The following is an 18417-nucleotide window of genomic DNA, read 5'->3' on the forward strand; positions in this document are numbered from 1 at the left end:
TATGAAAATCAGACTTGAGCGACCTAAGTAGACTTTTTCCTGAACGGAAAGAGCGATCGGGAACACTCGAGCCGCCATTGCCGTTTGCCGAGGAAGAGGAGGTTCAGGAATCAGGAGGAGATGAGCGGGCTGGAGCAGGAGCTGGGCCTGAGCCTAGGCGTCCTCATCGACGTCGTCGACGAGCAGTGGATGCGCGACACCCTCCCCGCCGACGGTGCGTCCCCTCCCTTGCCCTTCCTTGTGCCGGTGACCTAATCGCTTACTCTCCAACGGATCTGTCGATTCACCTTGTCTGGTTTTGCAGACATCCCCGTGCCGCCGGCCATGGCAGTCAAGACTGAGGACGCCGAGGATCCAGCGCCTGCCAGTATGCTCGCTGCCCCGTTTGCTCATCTCCTCCTCTTACCTAGTCGAAGAGTTGCATTGCGTTCCGGTTATGATCTGCGTCTGACTATAACCGAAAGCAACCTCCGGATGCGTGTAGTCAGAGTTAGTTGCCTATTGCGGACTAGAGATGATGGTTGGTTGGGCTTAAGTGATATGCGGTTATGCATAATGCATAAACCTTCTGTTGGCACAACTGCGAATCAGACTAAGAAATTAGTGCCTAGTGAACAAAATGTTGGAACTGTCAGCATTCCCCATCGAGATAGACAATTAGATTCCCCTCTAATTAAACTGCCAATAGGAACTATATCACATGGAAATCGACAATTCCAACATAGTTCCTTTTAGATCTATTTTGCCTGAATGTTGGAGAACATCCACCTATAAAGATATTGAAGAATATCTAATTATTCATGTATTCATATGAAAATTAAAATCAAGTAACGGTTGAGCAGGATAAATTAGTGCCTTACTGTATGGCTTGAACTGATTTTGTAGGATGTGCTTGGTGAGCAATGCTATTTGCAGTTCCCATTTGCTAAATTGGCTGCAGTTTATGCATGCTATATCTTATATGCCCTTCCTACTTTGGAGTATTTCCTGGAGCAAAACAAAACCATATATTAAATGAATAGCTAATAGCTTATATGGTGTCTAGCAAACTATTAATCTAGTCAAGTGCTTGGTGAGACTTGTGAACTTGTCACTTGCTGGCATTTATGACTTGCATTAACATGCTGATTCACATGACTCGTTTCAATAAGAAGTCCATTTTACAGCCCCCAACAATCAAGTTTGTCTACCTTACCTTTTAAGAAACTTCCGGATCAATTTACTTATCTAAACTATTTCAATTCGTATGATCTACTCCGCAATGAGATGCATCTTTCTTGTTGCTCTGCATACAAGTTAAGTTTAAAGTTCATTTTTTTTGGAGTGACAAATGACATCATATCATATACTGAAAAGTACATTAGATTTTTTAATAATTATTTTTCATAGGTTAAGAGCATCACAAATCTCATTAGGAGGTACATTGGACCAATTGAAATAGTGTGGGGAGTAAACTGAGCCCAAGTTTTGTTAAAGGGGTGGAGCGGAAAGTGTTTTGTCATAGTAGTACTTCTAACTTATAAGCTGGGGTATGGTGTGGTTTGGTGGTGGTGGTGTGTGGGGTGCAGGGGTGGGGTGTTCCTCTGCAAATACAAATCTATTTTACTCTAAAGTATCTCCCTGCAGTTTACATAATGTCAAATTTGGGGTTTCGAGAAATTCATCCTTAAAAGGTATAAATTGTTTGGCACTGGTAACTGCTGGCAGTACATCCCTGAGACATATATTTTTAAATGTTTTGTACTATTAAGCCAACATTCAAGTAAATGCTGTACTATTTCATGACCATTGGCTCAGATACTGGAATTTTTTATATGATGCTGTAAATACTTAGCAGATCAGGAAAACCAACCAGCACAAGGGGATGTATGGCGTGATTTTGCCTTGGAAAATCTCTGATCTTTCATGCTCTACATTCTACAAGGTAAGAATTACCCCTACCTTCACTTTGGCCTGAAACGATGAAGATTACACTCATTTAGGGTACACTCTAAAGTCGTCTCATTAGACAGTTCTTGTGTTTTTACATGTTTGGGGGTGTGGTGCATTTTATATCTGTTTTTGTATCTAATAAAATTGAATTTTCCAGAAGATACCTTCTGCCTTTGTTTAAGCAAAAGTCCAAAACTATAATCTCTTTAGATGAATTGAAGGCTATCAGCCTATCATATGCGAAAGATATCAATAATCTGTTCTGGAATTTGTTAAGAGTCAAAGGTTGATTATGTGACACGAATTCATGCTTGTCTGTAATTTCACGGGTTAGTTTTGCAAGTTTAGTGGCAATCAGATGTCCTCGGGAATGGTCACAATGGAAGCCAAATTGAATACTGTTACTATTTTGCATGTATTAAAATGCAAATCATAGCAAAAACCAGTGAATTTTTGAATTCAGCAGCAGTTTATGTTGTGTTTTGTACGTAAAATGCAAGAATCGTAGCAAAACCAGTAAAGTTTGAATTCAGCAGCTGTTTATACTGTAATAATAATAATAAAGTATGACAAGCTCTCTGAAAAAATTGTCAGTTGCAGAGGTTTATCTGTCCATGTTGCATTTGAGCAGGTGTGCTAATTAATCCTTCTAATTCGGTATGACTTGCAGTGCCTCTAGAGCTGAAGATTCAATGCTAAGGGTCTACGAGCTGCGTAGTACATTGCGCTTTCTTCGCCGTGCTGCCCGAATGTTTGTCTGAACTTAGTTTAAAATATGGTTTATGCAAGTGTTCCAGATATTCCCCCCATGATGGATTTGAGCCTTGTGTTAGCCTGTTATAAAATCTCCGGTGACGATGACTGCTATTTGTCTATTCAAGCTCTCTAGATTGTTTGCACATGATGGCACGCCTTGTGATAACCTACTGCTGAATGTCTTCCATGACCTTTTGAGGCTCGTGCTTGATTGCTAGTGTTTCTTAACCTAGCATGGAGAGAATGTTTCGGTACTTGCATTCCAACCTGTGGTTGCTAACTTCTTGTTCTACTTGGATGGGTCCGGTGCAGTCACATGCTTAATTGGTACTACAAACATCTGCCACATGGCACTGGTAGTTCTAGTTGTAAATTGTACTTGTACGGCATGCGCGTCTGTTCTTTCACGCCCTTTCCAGAGAGGCTCTGCATGCAATGGTCACTGACTCAGCAGCTGGTATGCAGATCCATTGCATATTTGCATTCTTCTCTTGAAGTCGGTTTGGCCTGTATATATCTACGTCGCAAGTTGCGTCCTACCAAAGGGCATGACGGCGTGTTAGGCTGAACACTTGAGCTGTCAAAGCCGCATCGTATCATTACTAAAGCCACAACAAATCATCCGGGCCGGCCGTTTCCCAATCATTGGCCATGATTTGCATTGGCCTCTAGTGACCTTTTTCTTATGCCTCGCTAATGATGGCACATGATGGCCTAACGAGAAAACCTACCATACGCATGCATTCACCCTTACCAAAGTTCATGCGTTGCCTTCGTACAAAGTTCATCATGATGTATGTAGTACAACAGTATGCGCTAGCTCTTGCTGGTTTTGTGAGAATCTGTCTACAGTTTCTTGCAGTTGCCACTTGTTTATATTTATATACGTTCCACGTACGTTTGGTGACGATGCCAGGCTCTCGTTCTGGCAGAAAAGCGGTGGTTTCTTTGCGCTACGGCAATGCAAGAGAGCAGAGCATCAACGTTTAAATAAATTAAACAAACTGTGAAGTGATCGTTTAATGATGGCCACAATCATCGTGTGGTGTGGCAGAATATGCTTTTATCGTACGCCATGATATCGTAATTAAACTCCTGTATTGATCGAGCTCGCGCGCGCGCACACACGGGACTAAGAAGATCGTGTCCGTCTTATACTCACTCACAAATCACAGTAACCCGTGACCTTGAGAGACTGCATGCATGCATTCGGTTCAGGTCACGTTTAAAATTTCGAAACTGAAACTTTGTACTAACTCCAACATGCAGTATTGGTCCCAATGTAACATATCATTGGAGCTCTATTGGTGATCATGATAATTGGTACCGTTAGAGGATCATCATGCTCTACTATACCCCCCCCCCCCCCAACCCCCCAAAAAAATGAACTTTGTACAATCATGCATGCATACTACGCAGCAGCATCTATCATCAACTCCCAAAACTGAACTAGTGAACTGGATGATCGAGCTTAATTAACTCAATACTGAATAGTATATGTGCGTATCAACTGTTATTAATATAATTTGGCCTGAGCATGCATCGTCATGAACATGAAGGGTGATCTCTGAGAGTGCAGCACAACTAGGCATCATGCATATGCACACCACCAATTTTTATTTCTAAAATAACACGCTGGTGGCGGATCGGAAGTTCGGAACGGAAAGCATGCGTCAAAGGCAATCAGGCCGTAGGCGCCGCCCCCGCCCGCCCGTTTCTTCTGCTCGCCAAGTCGCCAACTTGGCGCCGGGCCTCGGAGACGACGGAGTCGGGGGGACGAGATGACTCCTTTCTCCCATCCCATGTGCCGGCCGGGCCTCGGCCGAGCTCGCAATAATTCCCACCGCCGTTCCACTTCCACGGCTATATATACCCCACGTACTACGCTCCATATCCACCTCCCTCCTACAGCTAATCACTGAGCTCACCACCAATTCACTCTTCGTCACCCCCAGACACAACCGGCCAGCCACCACCACCACACGTCCACACCTCTAGCTAGCTAGCTACCTCACATGGGCCATCTCGAGGTGCTCACGGCGAGGGACGGCCTGCTGCCGCGCTCGGCGTGCCGGTACCAGCGGCTGCGCGGCGGCGAGGGCGAGTCGCCTGCGGCAGGCGGGAGCGTCGTCGTCAGGGCGAGGCGGCCGCTGCGGCTGCGGAGGAGGGCGTGCAAGGCGGCGGGGAGGTGGGGGACCACCACGACCACGACGCCCAGCGGCGGGAAGCGGCTGCGGCTGCGGCTGCGCCTGGTGCGGCTGCTGCTGCTGCTTCCCGCGCGCCGGGTGGCCGCGCTGGTCGCGGAGCTCGTGCGGCGGGTGGCGGCGGCGGTGGCGGCCGCGGAGGCCGCCGCGGACTGCCCCGCCATCGTCTTCTCCTCCCAGTGGGGGCTCCCCGTGCTGTCGCACTCCGCCAGCACCGCCAGCAGCAGGAGCTCCAGGCTGCGGGCCTTCTACCTCGACAGGAGCCTCTCCGCCGGCTCCTCCTCCGGCACCGGCGGCTCCCCGTGCTGATCTCATCGAGGCTGGGCGCTCCACACCCCACAGGCCCACGGCCGGCCACGTCGACCAATACATGCGTCATGCGTGGCTGCATGATCGCAAAGCCATGGTGTGCGAAGCCTCAGCTCGTAGGCTGGCTCGTACGCATACCAACCACCACTTCCCTCCACGTACGCCATGCTCATGTAGTAATCATGTGTATGGCACCTCTGTTAGTACGCCATGCACATGGCTAGCTATCTTGCAAGACTGTACTGTACCTTCCAAGTACTTTGCAAACGTTTTAACAATGCCGACATGCTGCGATGTGCGATCCGGTCTTGAATGAATGAAAGGGCCGGCCGGGGGGAACAGGAGGCCGTGCTGTACATTTCTTTCTTAACTCCTTTGACGACGTCAGCATCGATCGTTTAGTACCTGTATGAAAATCAGTGCATCGGCGTACATGCAGCATCGGTAATTCAGCACGATTGAACGAATCATAACAAGCTACTCCTTTGTCTTGTGGGCTTGATCAGTAAATAGATAGACACAGACAGAGACCAAATTGAAGTTGTCAGTTGGGAGCCCGGCCGGTCGTCACACAACATGCCTGCCTGATACTGATAGACAGAATCAGCTAATGGCCATCAGGCAATCAATATGCCTACCTGAACTCCAGTCAATCCAGCAAAGCAGGGGCGCTGAGCCGCTGACAGGTTCATCAACGCAGATGACTTCGGAATGTTCCATGTTATCCAGGGCTCGTCGCCTCGCATATATTCCCTCCGTTCCAAATCATTAAGTTATTCTAAAAATCTTTAAGAGTCAAAACATTTTTAAGTTTGATAAAAAATATAAAGAGAAATATAAAGATTTTATATCATAAAATAGATACACTATTAAAATATAACTAACAAAGAATCTAATGATACTTAGCTGATATAAAAATATTATTATTTTACTATATAAATTTAGTCAAACTTGAAAAATTTTAACTCTCTAAAATTCTTAGAATGACTTGTGATCTTGCCGGAGTACCAATCGCAAAGACAGCTGAGCAGCCCGTGGAGGTGGAGGTGGAGGCGATGGTCTTGGCTGCATCGTCTGTGGCGGCGGATTGAAGCGGCGCCGCGTCGGATGCGTGGGTTAATGCGGGCTGGCCGCGTGACCCATGACGATTGCATTGCAACGGGTGCCTCTTCGTCTCCGATTGTTCGATCGATTGAACCATCGCATCTTTTCACTGTGAATAAACCATTACTACTGTATTATGGTGTCGAAAGTAGTGTGTGGTCCTTTGTGCGTGTCAGTGTGAGTGGCGCCTTGTTTAGTTTACCCAAAAAGCAAAAAGTTTTCAAGATTTTCCGTCACATCGAATCTTGCGGCACATGCATGAAGCATTAAATATAAATGAAAGCAAAAACTAATTACACAGTTTAACTGAAAATCCCGAGACGAATCTTTTAATCCTAGTTAGTTCATAATTGGATAATATTTGTCACAAACAAACGAAAGTGCTACATTACCGAAATCCGAAATCTTTTCGGAACTAAACAAGGCCCGGGTGTTTTTCACCTGTGTTGTGTAATTCAAAAGGCCTTGTTTAGTTCCCAAAAGTTTTATAAAATTTTTCAGATTTTCCGTCACATCGAATCTTTATACGTATGCATAAAGTATTAAATATAGATGAAAATAAAAACTAATTACATAGTTTGGTCGGAATTGACGAGACGAATCTTTTGAGCCTAATTAGTCCATAATTAGACAATATTTGTCAAATACAAACGAAATTGGTACTATTCACATTTTGCAAAATATTTTACAACTAAACAAGGCCCAAACCGACTCTGTTTTCTTGGAAACGTTTGGGCCTTGTTTAGTTTCAAAAATTTTGTCAAAACAGGCACTGTAGCACTTTCGTTTGTATTTGATAAATATTGTCCAATCATGGACTAACTAGGCTCAAAAGATTCGTCTCGTCAATTCCGACCAGACTATGTAATTAGTTTTTATTTTCGTCTATATTTAATACTCCATGCATGCATCGATGACGAGAAATCTGAAAAATTTTGCAAAATTTTTTGGAAACTAAACAAGGCCCTTGATTGGCTCTCCCTCCTGAATTTGAATATGTGATGTGACAGCCACCTCTTGATCTCCCTCTGCCTTGCCAATGAAGAAGAGAAAGGTGCTGCAATTGGGTTGTTTTAATCCAGAGTAATATGAGCATAACAATCTGTATCGAATGAACAGTTTTTTTTATTCTCTGTTCCTGCCAGGGACGGCGACGAATGCCCCCCTGATTTTAAGCTGCTAAGATATAAAGATCACTTATCGCTGGCGCCAAGATAAATTACCAGTAGAATCATGTCAAGAAGCGTGTGGTCAGTTGTCGGTGCATCTTGCAAGACTCTACTGTAACCTCCAAGTACTCTGCAAACGTTTAACAATGCCACGTTCTTCAAAATTCCTTTGACGTGAGCACCATTTAGTAACTGTAATGATAAAACTCAATGTATCAGTAATTCAGTATGAACGAATTTACAAGCTACTCCTTTATCTTGTCGTTTCGGTAAATAAATGAACACCGGCAGATAGCAAATTTAAGTTCAGTAGGAAGACCGCCAGTAGGCACACAACATGCCTGCATTATACTGATACTGATACTGATAGACAGAATCAGCTAAGGCCTAAAGGCCATCATGCAATATAATATGCATGTCTGAACTCTGATCTCTGAAGAAGCAATAATCACACAACATGCGCGCCTGAACAGCAACAGCTTAACAGCATCAGGAGTCAGGACAGTACAGATTTACAGTATACTAGTACGTAGCAGTTACACCGTTAAGCTTTTTCTTCTACCAATCTAGCATGTTGTATGTACATGAATATGTACATTAATGGAACTTTAAAGCAATCAGTCCTTACACGTGTACTGTACAGTATTTGTTATTATACAACATCGATTGGTACGGAACGTGCAGTTGAACATCCCTCAAGCTGATCTCTGAACTCAGTCGATCCGGCAGGGGCGCCGACAGGTTCAGTGCAGATGGCTTCGGAACGTTCCATGTTATCCAAAGCTCGTCTCGCATATACTGTAAATCCAATCGCAAAGACGATGGCAACAATTACAGATACAACGTTGTACACTATCTCAACTGTTGTCATTCGGTGCTCGTGATAATTCAGCTCAGCCAATGTGCGTATCAGCCGCCCACTGCACAAAAGCAACGCAAAGATATGATTATGTCGATTCTGATTGAACTGCAGTCTACGACCAACTACTGAACTAGACTAGTATCCTGATAGCAATAAAATTATTGGAGTCATTACTAAGCTAGCTATGAATTGTTGGTCTGAATCTAACCTGTAGATGTTGATGAACACATCAGGCACCATTCCAACAACCGAACCACATATGTAAGGGATGAACTTCATCTCCGTCACAGTTACAGCATAGTTGAACAATGGATATGGGAACGGTGAGATTCTTAGCAATGCAGCCACCCGGAATTGCTGGAACCAACTCCCTTGACCTGCCAGTTTAATCAGAGCAATCTGTCGTGGCCATTTCTTTTCCAACCAGAGCTGCATGTCAGCAAACAGATGAGAGCAGAAGGGTAGCAAACTACGATCCAGGACATCAAACAATAAGAAAATATACCGAATCGTAGCTCATGATCAAATGGAGTTTAGAAACATTACATTCAGGCGGTCACGAAACAATAGGCCAATCCAATAAGGTAAAGACATGCCAATGGTGACACCGGCCATGATGATCAAGAAGCCGATACCATAGCCGAAAACTATTCCTGTTAACCACATTGGAGGACCAGAAGGCAGCAACACCACAGGGAACAGCGCTAGAGAAGTGATTATGACCACCGCTAACACGGGGCGGCCAAATGATTTTGCTTCCCATTGAATAATTGGCATGATTACCTGCAATATCATATCAGGTGTACATAAAATGCAACACAAAAGCATCACCATGACAAATGCGGTGGAAAACTTAAATGTCATCCGCTGCACAAATTTGGGGATTCTTAAGAAAAAACTTAAGTAGGGTAACAACATGACTATTTGTGATGTGATAACCCATCATCTGACTGATAAATCATATGTGAAGCTTGTCTGCTGGATTATGACCTGTGAGATTAATCACGCACAATTCCTTTGGACTGATCGAGAGAGAAGACCAAGGTTCACGGCCAATCCGGAGGATTAATTGATTGATACCACTACCTGCTTTGATATATAGCGGTCCTAATGGGAGACCGGTCAGATGAGAAGCATCCTCACCTTCTCCGAGAGATACGGGACGCCCCACTTGAAGAATGCGTAGCCGAGCAGAACGAGGAGCAGCAATCCGACCACGAGCTTCGCCCACGTGACGGACGACATCGACCTCGACCGCGCCCACGGCCTGGTCTCAGGCGCCTGCACAGGCACGGCCACAGCCACGCCCCCCGCCGCCGTGGCGCCCACCGGCGGCGGCATCGTCGTCACGACCAGACGCGCGCGCTCGTCGCCCTCCGCGGTCCGCGCGGGCCCTCCGCCACCGTCTCTCCCGGTCCCAGCGACGCTCGGCGCCTCCGGACGTCCTCCAGGTCCAGGCACGGCCGGCGAACCCGTCGTCGCCCGCGAGCTGCTGAACCAAAAGCCAGACGCACGCATGTCACCCCAATCAGACCACCAATACGCCACGGCACGTTGGCGCGGCGCGGCGACGAGACCGATTGAGAATGAAGAGCAGAGGAAATGGAATGGCGGAGACCCGCACGCGTACTGACGTGCTTGCCTGCTCAACGCGCTCGCCCGCCGGGGACGCCGCCGCGGTTGCTTCGGCGCCGGGAGCAGCTGCTGGGGCGGGGGCTCGCGTCATGGCGAGCCAAACGGGAGGAGAGCCAGAGGGGAAGAAAGAGATCAAAGTCGGAGTCGAACAATCTCGGCCTCGGCCTCCTCTGCCAACCGCGAGGATTGCGGCAGGTGCAAGGGGAAGAGGTGGGTGGGCCTACATGGGCCTAAAAGAACCAAAAGTAGGGCGCGGGCTGGCTGTTGGCCTAGTAAAGGCCCGTCGCTAATGATCAGCACAGCCCACTATCTACTTGGGCCTCAGGGCCCACTTACGTCTCCCTCCCATCATCTCAACCCCCCCCCCCCAGTCGCACGCTATCCCGAAAAGGAAAATGGACCTGAACGGACTAACGATGTGACTTGCTGTGACCGATCAGCTCAGCGGGACGGGGTGGTGTCAGTGGCAGGCAAGCCGACGCGTGGGCTATTGCATGTAGCTGCAGGCTGCAGCCTGCAGGGGAGGGGAGCCGGCAGGCAGGCACGCAGGTGGCCACTGTGGCTTGTCGCCTCCTCCTCCGCGCTGCCGCTAGCTATAGGCTGACTCTAGCTAGCTTGCTCGAGTGGTGCTAGTAGCTGCTGCAGTGCGTCGCTGTGCTGCCTGCCTGGGCAGCGGGCAGCGGCCATGTGCATACGGCAGCGCGGCTACTGGTAGGACGACTGGGATGGGAGATCAGAAATGGCTGGTGGACATGATGGTTCATCGCGATTCATTGCATTGCCGCAGCTGCTGCTTTGAAGAAACAGTGTGAGACTGGAATTTCATTTTTGCGGATTCCGGTGAAGGAAAACCAGCCGAAGCGCGCGGGTTTGGTTGGCGTCGGCATATTGAATGTTTACATATGTATGGACTATTTAATGTATACAATTTATAAAACTAAAAACATTGCTAAAAAGTAATTTACGAGGTAAAACTTTTAAACCTAAGAGCACTCATAATATAAGACTCTATCACATAGTTCAAGACAATTAATAACATATTATTTATGATATTTTGCTGATGTGTCAGCATATTTATTGAAGAAAAAGATAGGAAAAATAAGACTCCAAGTCTTATTTAGACTCTAAGTCCATATTGTTCGAGATAATAAATAACTTTAGACTCTATGATAGAGTCTGCATTGTGAGTGCTCTAATTAATTCATAATTGAGTACTAATTGTCAAATAAAACGAAAATACTACAATATCTATTAAACTCTTTAACCAAACATCCCCTGAGTACAAAGGCCGTCACTGGCTCGTTTGATTGAAGTTTGATCTATACTGATAATTTTGTTTGTTTCACTGAAATTTAGCTTATATTAATAAAGATGTAAAATATGATGAAAGAAAAATACTATTTTTATATAAAAAAAACTCGTTGAAGCAGTGCTAAAGAACAGAGCTAATCTAGAGCATTTCTTTGCTACTTACCGCTCAACAACTGCATTTGTTGATATCACTGAGTTTAGAGGAAAAACAATGCCCCACATTCAAATAAATAAAGACATGGAAAAAAGGAAAAGAGGAAAGATCGAAAAAAGGAAAACGGGATCGGAAGCAAAGAATTGACGAAGGGCGTGGATGGACCATCTTCATCTGATACTCTTGATGTGTTGTCCTAAAGCTCAAGAACACTGATAAGAAAAACACAAATCCTAGGTGCTTTGCTTCCTACTCCTGCAACTGCAACCGCAAGCAAGCTGGCGGGGTGGCTGCTGTAACTTTGCCGGCTTGGGCTGGCCTCGCCTCGCTGTACACCACACAGGCAGTTGGTGCCTGCGACAATGCATCGATTCCTATAAGGTGTTCGAATACTAAAAATTTCGTCGTACATTTAATAAATTTATTTCGAGTATAACAACAGAAGTCATTATAAATACGCGAAATAAATTTATTAAATGTAATTAATTCGTCGTACATTTAATTTAATAATTAAGCTATATTTAATACTATCAAACATCCGAGTCGTACAGCAAACTTTCGTGGGTGGAACGCCGATGCGACGGTGCATCTAATTGCCGTGTGGCGATGGTGGTACGCCGGTTTGATCGCTCGTACAGAGCGCTGCCGTGCCGGGCAGGAACGGACGGACCAACACTCCAGCAGGACTTTCCAAAGCCGGCTCCACTTGCTTGTCAACGCCAGTGCGTGCCCGTGTCCGTGAGCGCGCTCGCCCGCACGGCAGCCGCGCCGCGCTAGCTGCTGCTGCGGCTGCTTTCAATCCTCCCTCCGTGCTCCGTGCCGTGCCCCCACCGGCGCGAGATGCAGAGAACCGGCGTACAGTATAGTCGCCTGATGGAACTGTGTTGGACGAAGCTGCAGTAGAGGAAAACAAAGCTTTTTTATGATAAAAAGTAAGGAAAACAAACTGGCAGTAACGTTTCACTGGACAGTGGACACAGCTCTAGGAAATGGCTATTTCAAACAAGACCTTGGCATTTTATTTTCGACAAGACGATAGCATTAATCATAAATTATTCTTTGTCTTAGGGCACTCACAATGCAGACACTATCATGGAGTCTAAAGTTATTTATTACCTCGAAAAATGTGAACTTGGAGTCTAAATAAGACTTGGAGTCTTATTTTTTCTACCTCTTTCTTCAATAAATATGCTGCCACTAACTTAAGACGAAACTACTCGTTAATTATCCTTTTCTAAACAGAGTTTGCACTTACTCATTCCTGAGGGGTTCATTTATTTCACGAGTCTCTAAACTTATAGAAGTTTTTATAAGCTTTCCTTCTCTAATTACTATAGCGTGACACATGGACAACATCAACCCAAATAAAACTTTCCTTCTCTAAACAGGACACTACAAAGCTGAAAAATTAAAATGATGAGACTGAATAGCCTCTACTAAAGTTATAGAGTCAAGACTCCAATACAGTTGGGAGACATACCGTGGTCTATTACTGCATATAGAGCTGCAAGACCCGTCTAGATCTTTGCCTTAACGTAACATACACCACATTGATTCTTCCTACACTGGCTATCACCGTAGGTCATTTATGATCACTCATAATAAAACCTCATGCACCATTTGGTGGAGCTTTAGTATGAGTGAAATCTCATACTAAAATTTGGTGGAGCTTTAGTCCGGATTCCACATAGCTTGTTTGGAAACTGTGAGACAAATTTATTAAGTCTAATTGAGATGAGTTTATTAAGTCTAACCACTGCTCGCCTAAACGGCCGTTTGGACCGTTTAAATGCCGTGTAAACGCTATATAGTGGTACACCGTTTCCGTTTAATCATCCGTTTAGTCCGTTTAATTGACCATTTAATCGACTGTTTAGCTCGAATAATGACTAAACGATGGGTGACCCACTGTATACCGTTTAGGAAAAATATTGAGTCTAATTAATCCGCCATCATACGTAGATTACTGTAGCAATTATGACTAATCATGTGCTAAATAGGCTTAAAAGTTCCGTCTTCCAATTTACAACTATACTGTGCAATTTTTTTCTGTCTATATTTAATATTCCATGTATATATCCAAAGATTCGATAAGATAAGTGAAAAGTTTTTAAATGGGGAACTAAACAAGCCCAAACGGCCTTGTGGGAAACAACTTTGAGCGTGAATCCCCTAAAATCATGTTGACTAGAGCCGCTTAGAGGAGTAAAACAAGCTTCTGATCTGTTCATTTGCTTGAAAAACCATAATTAAAAATACTATTTACTAATTTATTTATGAAAAAATACTAATTAAATGACTGACTGATTCAAGAGCTAAACTCGAAAGAACATGCACTAGCTCAACCTCAATCTTACGGCCTGTTCCGAGATGCCCTACATGCGCGTGGACAACGCTGGTCCGTGACCGTGCGTCTCGTGACGGACGGACGAACGACGAACCGGAGCATCGGAGCAACGGCGGCGCGAGCGTGGAGCCGTGGACCTCCTTTTGTGGGTGCGAGTGCGCCGGGATAGGTTGGAGGCAAGGGAAGAAGAGTCAGAGACAAGAAACCGAGGCGACGTGCTTGCGGAGTTGCGGTAGAGAAGATAAGGCATTGTTTATTTTCCAAAAATTTTCAAAATTCTCCATCACATCGAATCTTGCGGCACATGCATGGTGCACTAAATATACATAAAAACAAAAACTAATTGCACAGTTCATCTGTAAATCGTGAGACAAATCTTTTAAGCCTAGCTACTCCATGATTGGACAATGTTTGTCAAATAAAAACGAAATTGCTACAGTGTCAAAAATCCAAAATTTTTGCGAACTGAACAAGGTAAAGGTAAAATAAGTGAGAGAAAATGAACGGAAAAATAAAAAATAGAAGGATGTTATCGCCATTTTATCATTTTCAACAAGTCGAAAAAGCTATTTTACTAAATATTTTTTGCAAAACAAATTTAGCTCCACTAATTGAAACCCCCCCCACCCAAAAAAAAAGCTTCACCACCACCAGTGTACCAAGAGCCCTTGATCAACACAACTTTAAGGCCTTGTTTACTTCCACCCCAAAACATAAATTTTTTCAAGATTCCTCATCACATCGAATCTTTAGACGCATGCATGAAGTATTAAATATAGACGAAAACAAAAACTAATTACACAGTTTGGTCGGAATTGACGAGATGAATCTTTAACATAGTTAGTCTATGGTTAGACAATAATTACCATAAACAAACGAAAGTGCTACAATATCACGAAATTTTTTTCTTTGCGAACTAAACAAGGCCTTAAAGTTTTTTAAAAAAACTATGAAATAAAACAAAGACACGCGTCATAAAGCAACATTCCATACAATTTGCTCTAAATGTTTGCGGTATTTATAACAAAAGATCTTTAGATTTGATGGGTATACTCCTCCCGAAAGAACAAGAATAGTCTATGGCTACCAAAAAAATTCTCCCTCTTTACTCGCAAAAAAAAGAAGAAAGAACAAGAATAATCACTTCCTATGAAGTTGGATTAAATATCTAAACTAAATTAGGTTTATAAAATTATATCTATATTTACATCTTCAAACACATTTATTAAAAACACATTATACGATTAATCTAACAATACTCGTCTCTATTAATTTTAGGAGTATTTTCTGGAAGATATTAATTTTTTAGGAGTAGGGTCTGAGGGACTACAAACTCTCGGGGTAAAATTTCGTGGCAGGACAGTAGAAGGGCTGGAAATTTAAAGGGGGCGGTGTGCGTCGCGCACTGGTGCTCCGGCAGGCAGACCACGCGGTACGTGAGTTCCACCACAGGGCACAGGGGCGGAACACACGGGCACCAGCGCTGGACGCGGGTGGCCGGGGATCTAGATCTCTCACCTCCACCTCCACCAACGCGCGCGCCCCGCCTCGTCTCCCTCCAGTCCACCACCAAACCTAGCCAGCTTCCCCCGAGTCCACGCCGCCGTCGACCGCCCTGCCCCGACCGTCGCGGCGTCCGCACTCCCACCCTGCTGCCGGATCCCCTGCCCCTGCCGTACGGTCTGCCCACTTCCGCCGCCCGCCGGCGACGGCCTAGCTGGGGTCGAGTGGAGATCCACCAGGACGCTGTTGGCGGCCTCTTCTTCTTCTCGTGCGGGTGAGTAACCCCAGGCTTGCTTGGATGGGATGGGATGGGATGGGATGGAATGGAATGAGATTCTCTCGCTCTGTTGGTTAGTTTTGTTTTTCTTCTCCATTCGAATCCAAGCGTTTCCATCTCTCGATTCGTCTCGTCGCGGATTTCGTTTGCTCCGTGGCGCCGTGCCAATTTGGGTCCGTGGATTTCGTTTCGTTGTTCCTCTGAAATCGCGAGATCAGTCTAGCCAAGGCGCCGTTACATTTTACTTCCCCGGTAAATTCCCCGGGTGGCAGCGTGCATTGTGAGCTCGAGTCCTGACTTGGAGGGAAGTCAGCTGGGTCCGTGCGGTCCCGCGAGCAATGCGGACGGAAGTCAATCCGAGGCGGGCGTTGTTGCGGGAATGTGACTTTTGGCGGTAGGTGATCAAAATCTCTCGGGTTTCGGGTAATTACTGTTGATGCCATGTGTAGCTGATCGTCGGGGACACTAATGACTCGATTGCAGGTGCCTCGTGCCTAATGTGGGCGTACCACATTGTTTTGCCCCCCTTGCGTGTCTCCTTTCTGGAAATGGGGGTGTGTAGCCACATTGGGTTCACTGCGTGTCCGTGGACAGTTTTGTGCATGGATTGTCGAGAATAGCAGGCAGAGGCTTCACTCACACTGTTTTATTGGTGTTATATGCTGGAACAAACTACGTATCGGGCAATCCAGTGCTATTGTTGGGACTTTTTCATGTTATTCGCAGAACTTGGCGGTGGCTTGCCTGGACTTTTCAAGATCCAGGACGATCTGTTCCGATTTAAGGGCAGACGTACTGATTCACATTATACATCATTTTCTCTTATGTCCTGTTCTTGTACTCTTGTTGGCTTCGTTATTGCAAGAGGGTTTTCTTCTTAAAACAAAATTGTGAAGAGTTAAAACAATATACAACTATTACTGATAGTTTACCATAGATCTCTCTGTGTGCTTACCAACTTTACTTTGCATCCAATTGATTGTGGTGCTTCTGTTCAAGCTTTCTTTTGTTGGAGGCATGTTGTAAGTTTCAACTTGCTCAAGCTGATGCTGGAATTTGTCCTGTTTTCTGCATTTTTCCTGTGAAAATAAACTGATTCCTATGAAATCCTATACTATTCCTGTGAAATTCCTTCCTTCCAAAGGGGTCTGAATATGACATATTCCTAGTTCTTTAGAGTTTGTTTTGTGATATAACTAAGAAATTTTATATGTTACACATGACAGGTGTTGTGATTTTGTCAAGACCTAGAAGGTCAGCAGTAGTTATAGAGTTGTTCCACAATGGCCTATGATGGAGATGATGGACAAAGCCAGGATTATCTCTTCAAAATTGTCCTGCTTGGGGATTCCTCTGTTGGTAAATCAAACTTGCTAGCAAGATTTGCAAGGAATGAGTTCTACCCAAACTCTAAGTCCACTATAGGAGTGGAGTTCCAGACACAAAAGTTGGTAATCGATGGAAAGGAGATTAAAGCTCAGATATGGGACACTGCTGGACAAGAGCGCTTTCGAGCAGTAACTTCTGCTTACTACCGGGGCGCTGTGGGAGCTCTTCTCGTCTATGATATTAGCAGGCGTCAGACTTTTGATAGTGTTGGTCGATGGCTCAATGAACTGCACAGTAAGAACCAATATTTTACTTAACTCCAGCAAACCTGGTTCAAGTTTGCTTCATACGTTCCTAGTCAATAGACCAAGCTCAGGTCATGTAGAATGATTTGAGTTTTAGAATTAGTGTACTTTGCCATTACGAACAAATTGCCTTGAAGCTGACCATGAACAAGTGCAACTCAAAACCAAGTATACTTGTTATAAATTTCAGCGCTAGGTTCATTTTCCTTATAAGTTTTATATGATCTTGTTTCGTTTCTGACCTGTTTTGGTTACATGCAGCTCATTCCGATATGAATGTCGTCACAATTCTGGTGGGTAACAAAACAGATCTGAAGCATGCACGTGAGGTGAGCACTGCGGAAGGACAAGCCTTGGCGGAGGCCCAGGGCCTCTTCTTCATGGAAACCTCAGCTTTGGATTCGTCAAATGTTGCAGCAGCTTTTCAAACTGTCGTTAAGGAGATCTACAGCATACTAAGCAGGAAGGTGTTTCAATCACTAGAGCAGAAGAAAAGCGAGCTGCAGTCGCTAAGCAACGGGAAAGCCGTGGTGCTGCAGGGTGAGACCAACCAAACAAGCAGTGGTGGGAGGTGGTGCTGTTCTTCATGACCTGTAAGACCTCCCTCCCCATTCTCCACCTCAATTTCTCTAGACATGGTCGCATAAATAACCATCTGATTCAGTTGCGCACTGTAATATTTACAATGGTGTGTACCGTGATTGATCTTTGTCGATGTAACCAGCAGGACCACCAGGACTACCATTATGGAGAGCGATAGGATTGGGAGGACACATCTGGGCATGTAAACCTGCAGGTCCGATTTGTGAAAAGTTGTTTTTCCATGTTCTTGTTCTAAAGGTAAGCTGGCGAGGCTGGTTGTATGAAAGTTGGTGTTTCCCGTCGGAGGAAATCAATGTATAGTTCGATTGATCCTTGTGGGAGGTATTGATATACATGATTGTGTAAAGAGAATGTGCGACCAACTTGACTGTCGTGTCATTCTACATCATTCTAGCCCGAAACCGTTCTTTCATTCTGCATTACTCCGAACCTAGATATCTAAGTACCTGACCCTGTGCTTTCACCATTCCTAGCCTATTAGGATTTATTGGGGCATTGGTAAATTTCGAATTCCCTTCTTTGCGAAATGTAGCCAAATCGTGCTCCACGTTTTGTGTATCGGGATGTGATCAATCTTTTGTAAAAATGAAAGGTGCACACCTGAACCGTGCTACTAA

The 18417-nt window shown here is 44.9% G+C and overlaps 3 protein-coding genes across 6 annotated transcripts; 2 read left to right on the forward strand and 1 right to left on the reverse strand.

Moving 5' to 3' along the window:
* Positions 1 to 2942, forward strand: LOC8063524 (anaphase-promoting complex subunit 13). 2 transcript variants are annotated; one of them, XM_021452465.1, is made up of 4 exons: positions 1 to 214; positions 305 to 367; positions 1835 to 1924; positions 2603 to 2942. In XM_021452465.1, exons 1-3 carry the CDS (start codon positions 121 to 123, stop codon positions 1897 to 1899), a joined length of 222 nt encoding a protein of 73 aa, XP_021308140.1. In that variant the 5' UTR covers positions 1 to 120; the 3' UTR covers positions 1900 to 1924; positions 2603 to 2942. The 2 variants fall into 2 exon arrangements, with proteins under 2 accessions (XP_021308140.1, XP_002461083.1); XM_002461038.2 differs by having other exon boundaries at positions 4 to 214; positions 1838 to 1924.
* Positions 7909 to 10129, reverse strand: LOC8079377 (transmembrane protein 64). Of its 2 annotated transcripts, none has more exons than XM_002463197.2 (5): positions 9971 to 10129; positions 9480 to 9825; positions 8883 to 9119; positions 8545 to 8765; positions 7909 to 8394 (listed from the first exon to the last, which is right to left on the reverse strand). In XM_002463197.2, the coding sequence occupies exons 1-5, from the start codon at positions 10060 to 10062 to the stop codon at positions 8127 to 8129; spliced, it is 1164 nt and encodes a 387-aa protein (XP_002463242.2). In that variant the 5' UTR covers positions 10063 to 10129; the 3' UTR covers positions 7909 to 8126. The 2 variants fall into 2 exon arrangements, with proteins under 2 accessions (XP_002463242.2, XP_021307932.1); XM_021452257.1 differs by having other exon boundaries at positions 9480 to 9828.
* LOC8063525 (ras-related protein RABA5a) lies at positions 15191 to 18250 on the forward strand. Of its 2 annotated transcripts, none has more exons than XM_002461040.2 (4): positions 15191 to 15560; positions 16790 to 17186; positions 17459 to 17790; positions 17922 to 18250. In XM_002461040.2, exons 2-3 carry the CDS (start codon positions 16847 to 16849, stop codon positions 17785 to 17787), a joined length of 669 nt encoding a protein of 222 aa, XP_002461085.1. In that variant the 5' UTR covers positions 15191 to 15560; positions 16790 to 16846; the 3' UTR covers positions 17788 to 17790; positions 17922 to 18250. The 2 variants fall into 2 exon arrangements, with proteins under 2 accessions (XP_002461085.1, XP_021307933.1); XM_021452258.1 differs by having other exon boundaries at positions 17925 to 18250.

Source organism: Sorghum bicolor, chromosome 2 (genome assembly GCF_000003195.3).
Source record: "Sorghum bicolor cultivar BTx623 chromosome 2, Sorghum_bicolor_NCBIv3, whole genome shotgun sequence".
NCBI classification, from domain to species: domain Eukaryota; kingdom Viridiplantae; phylum Streptophyta; class Magnoliopsida; order Poales; family Poaceae; genus Sorghum; species Sorghum bicolor.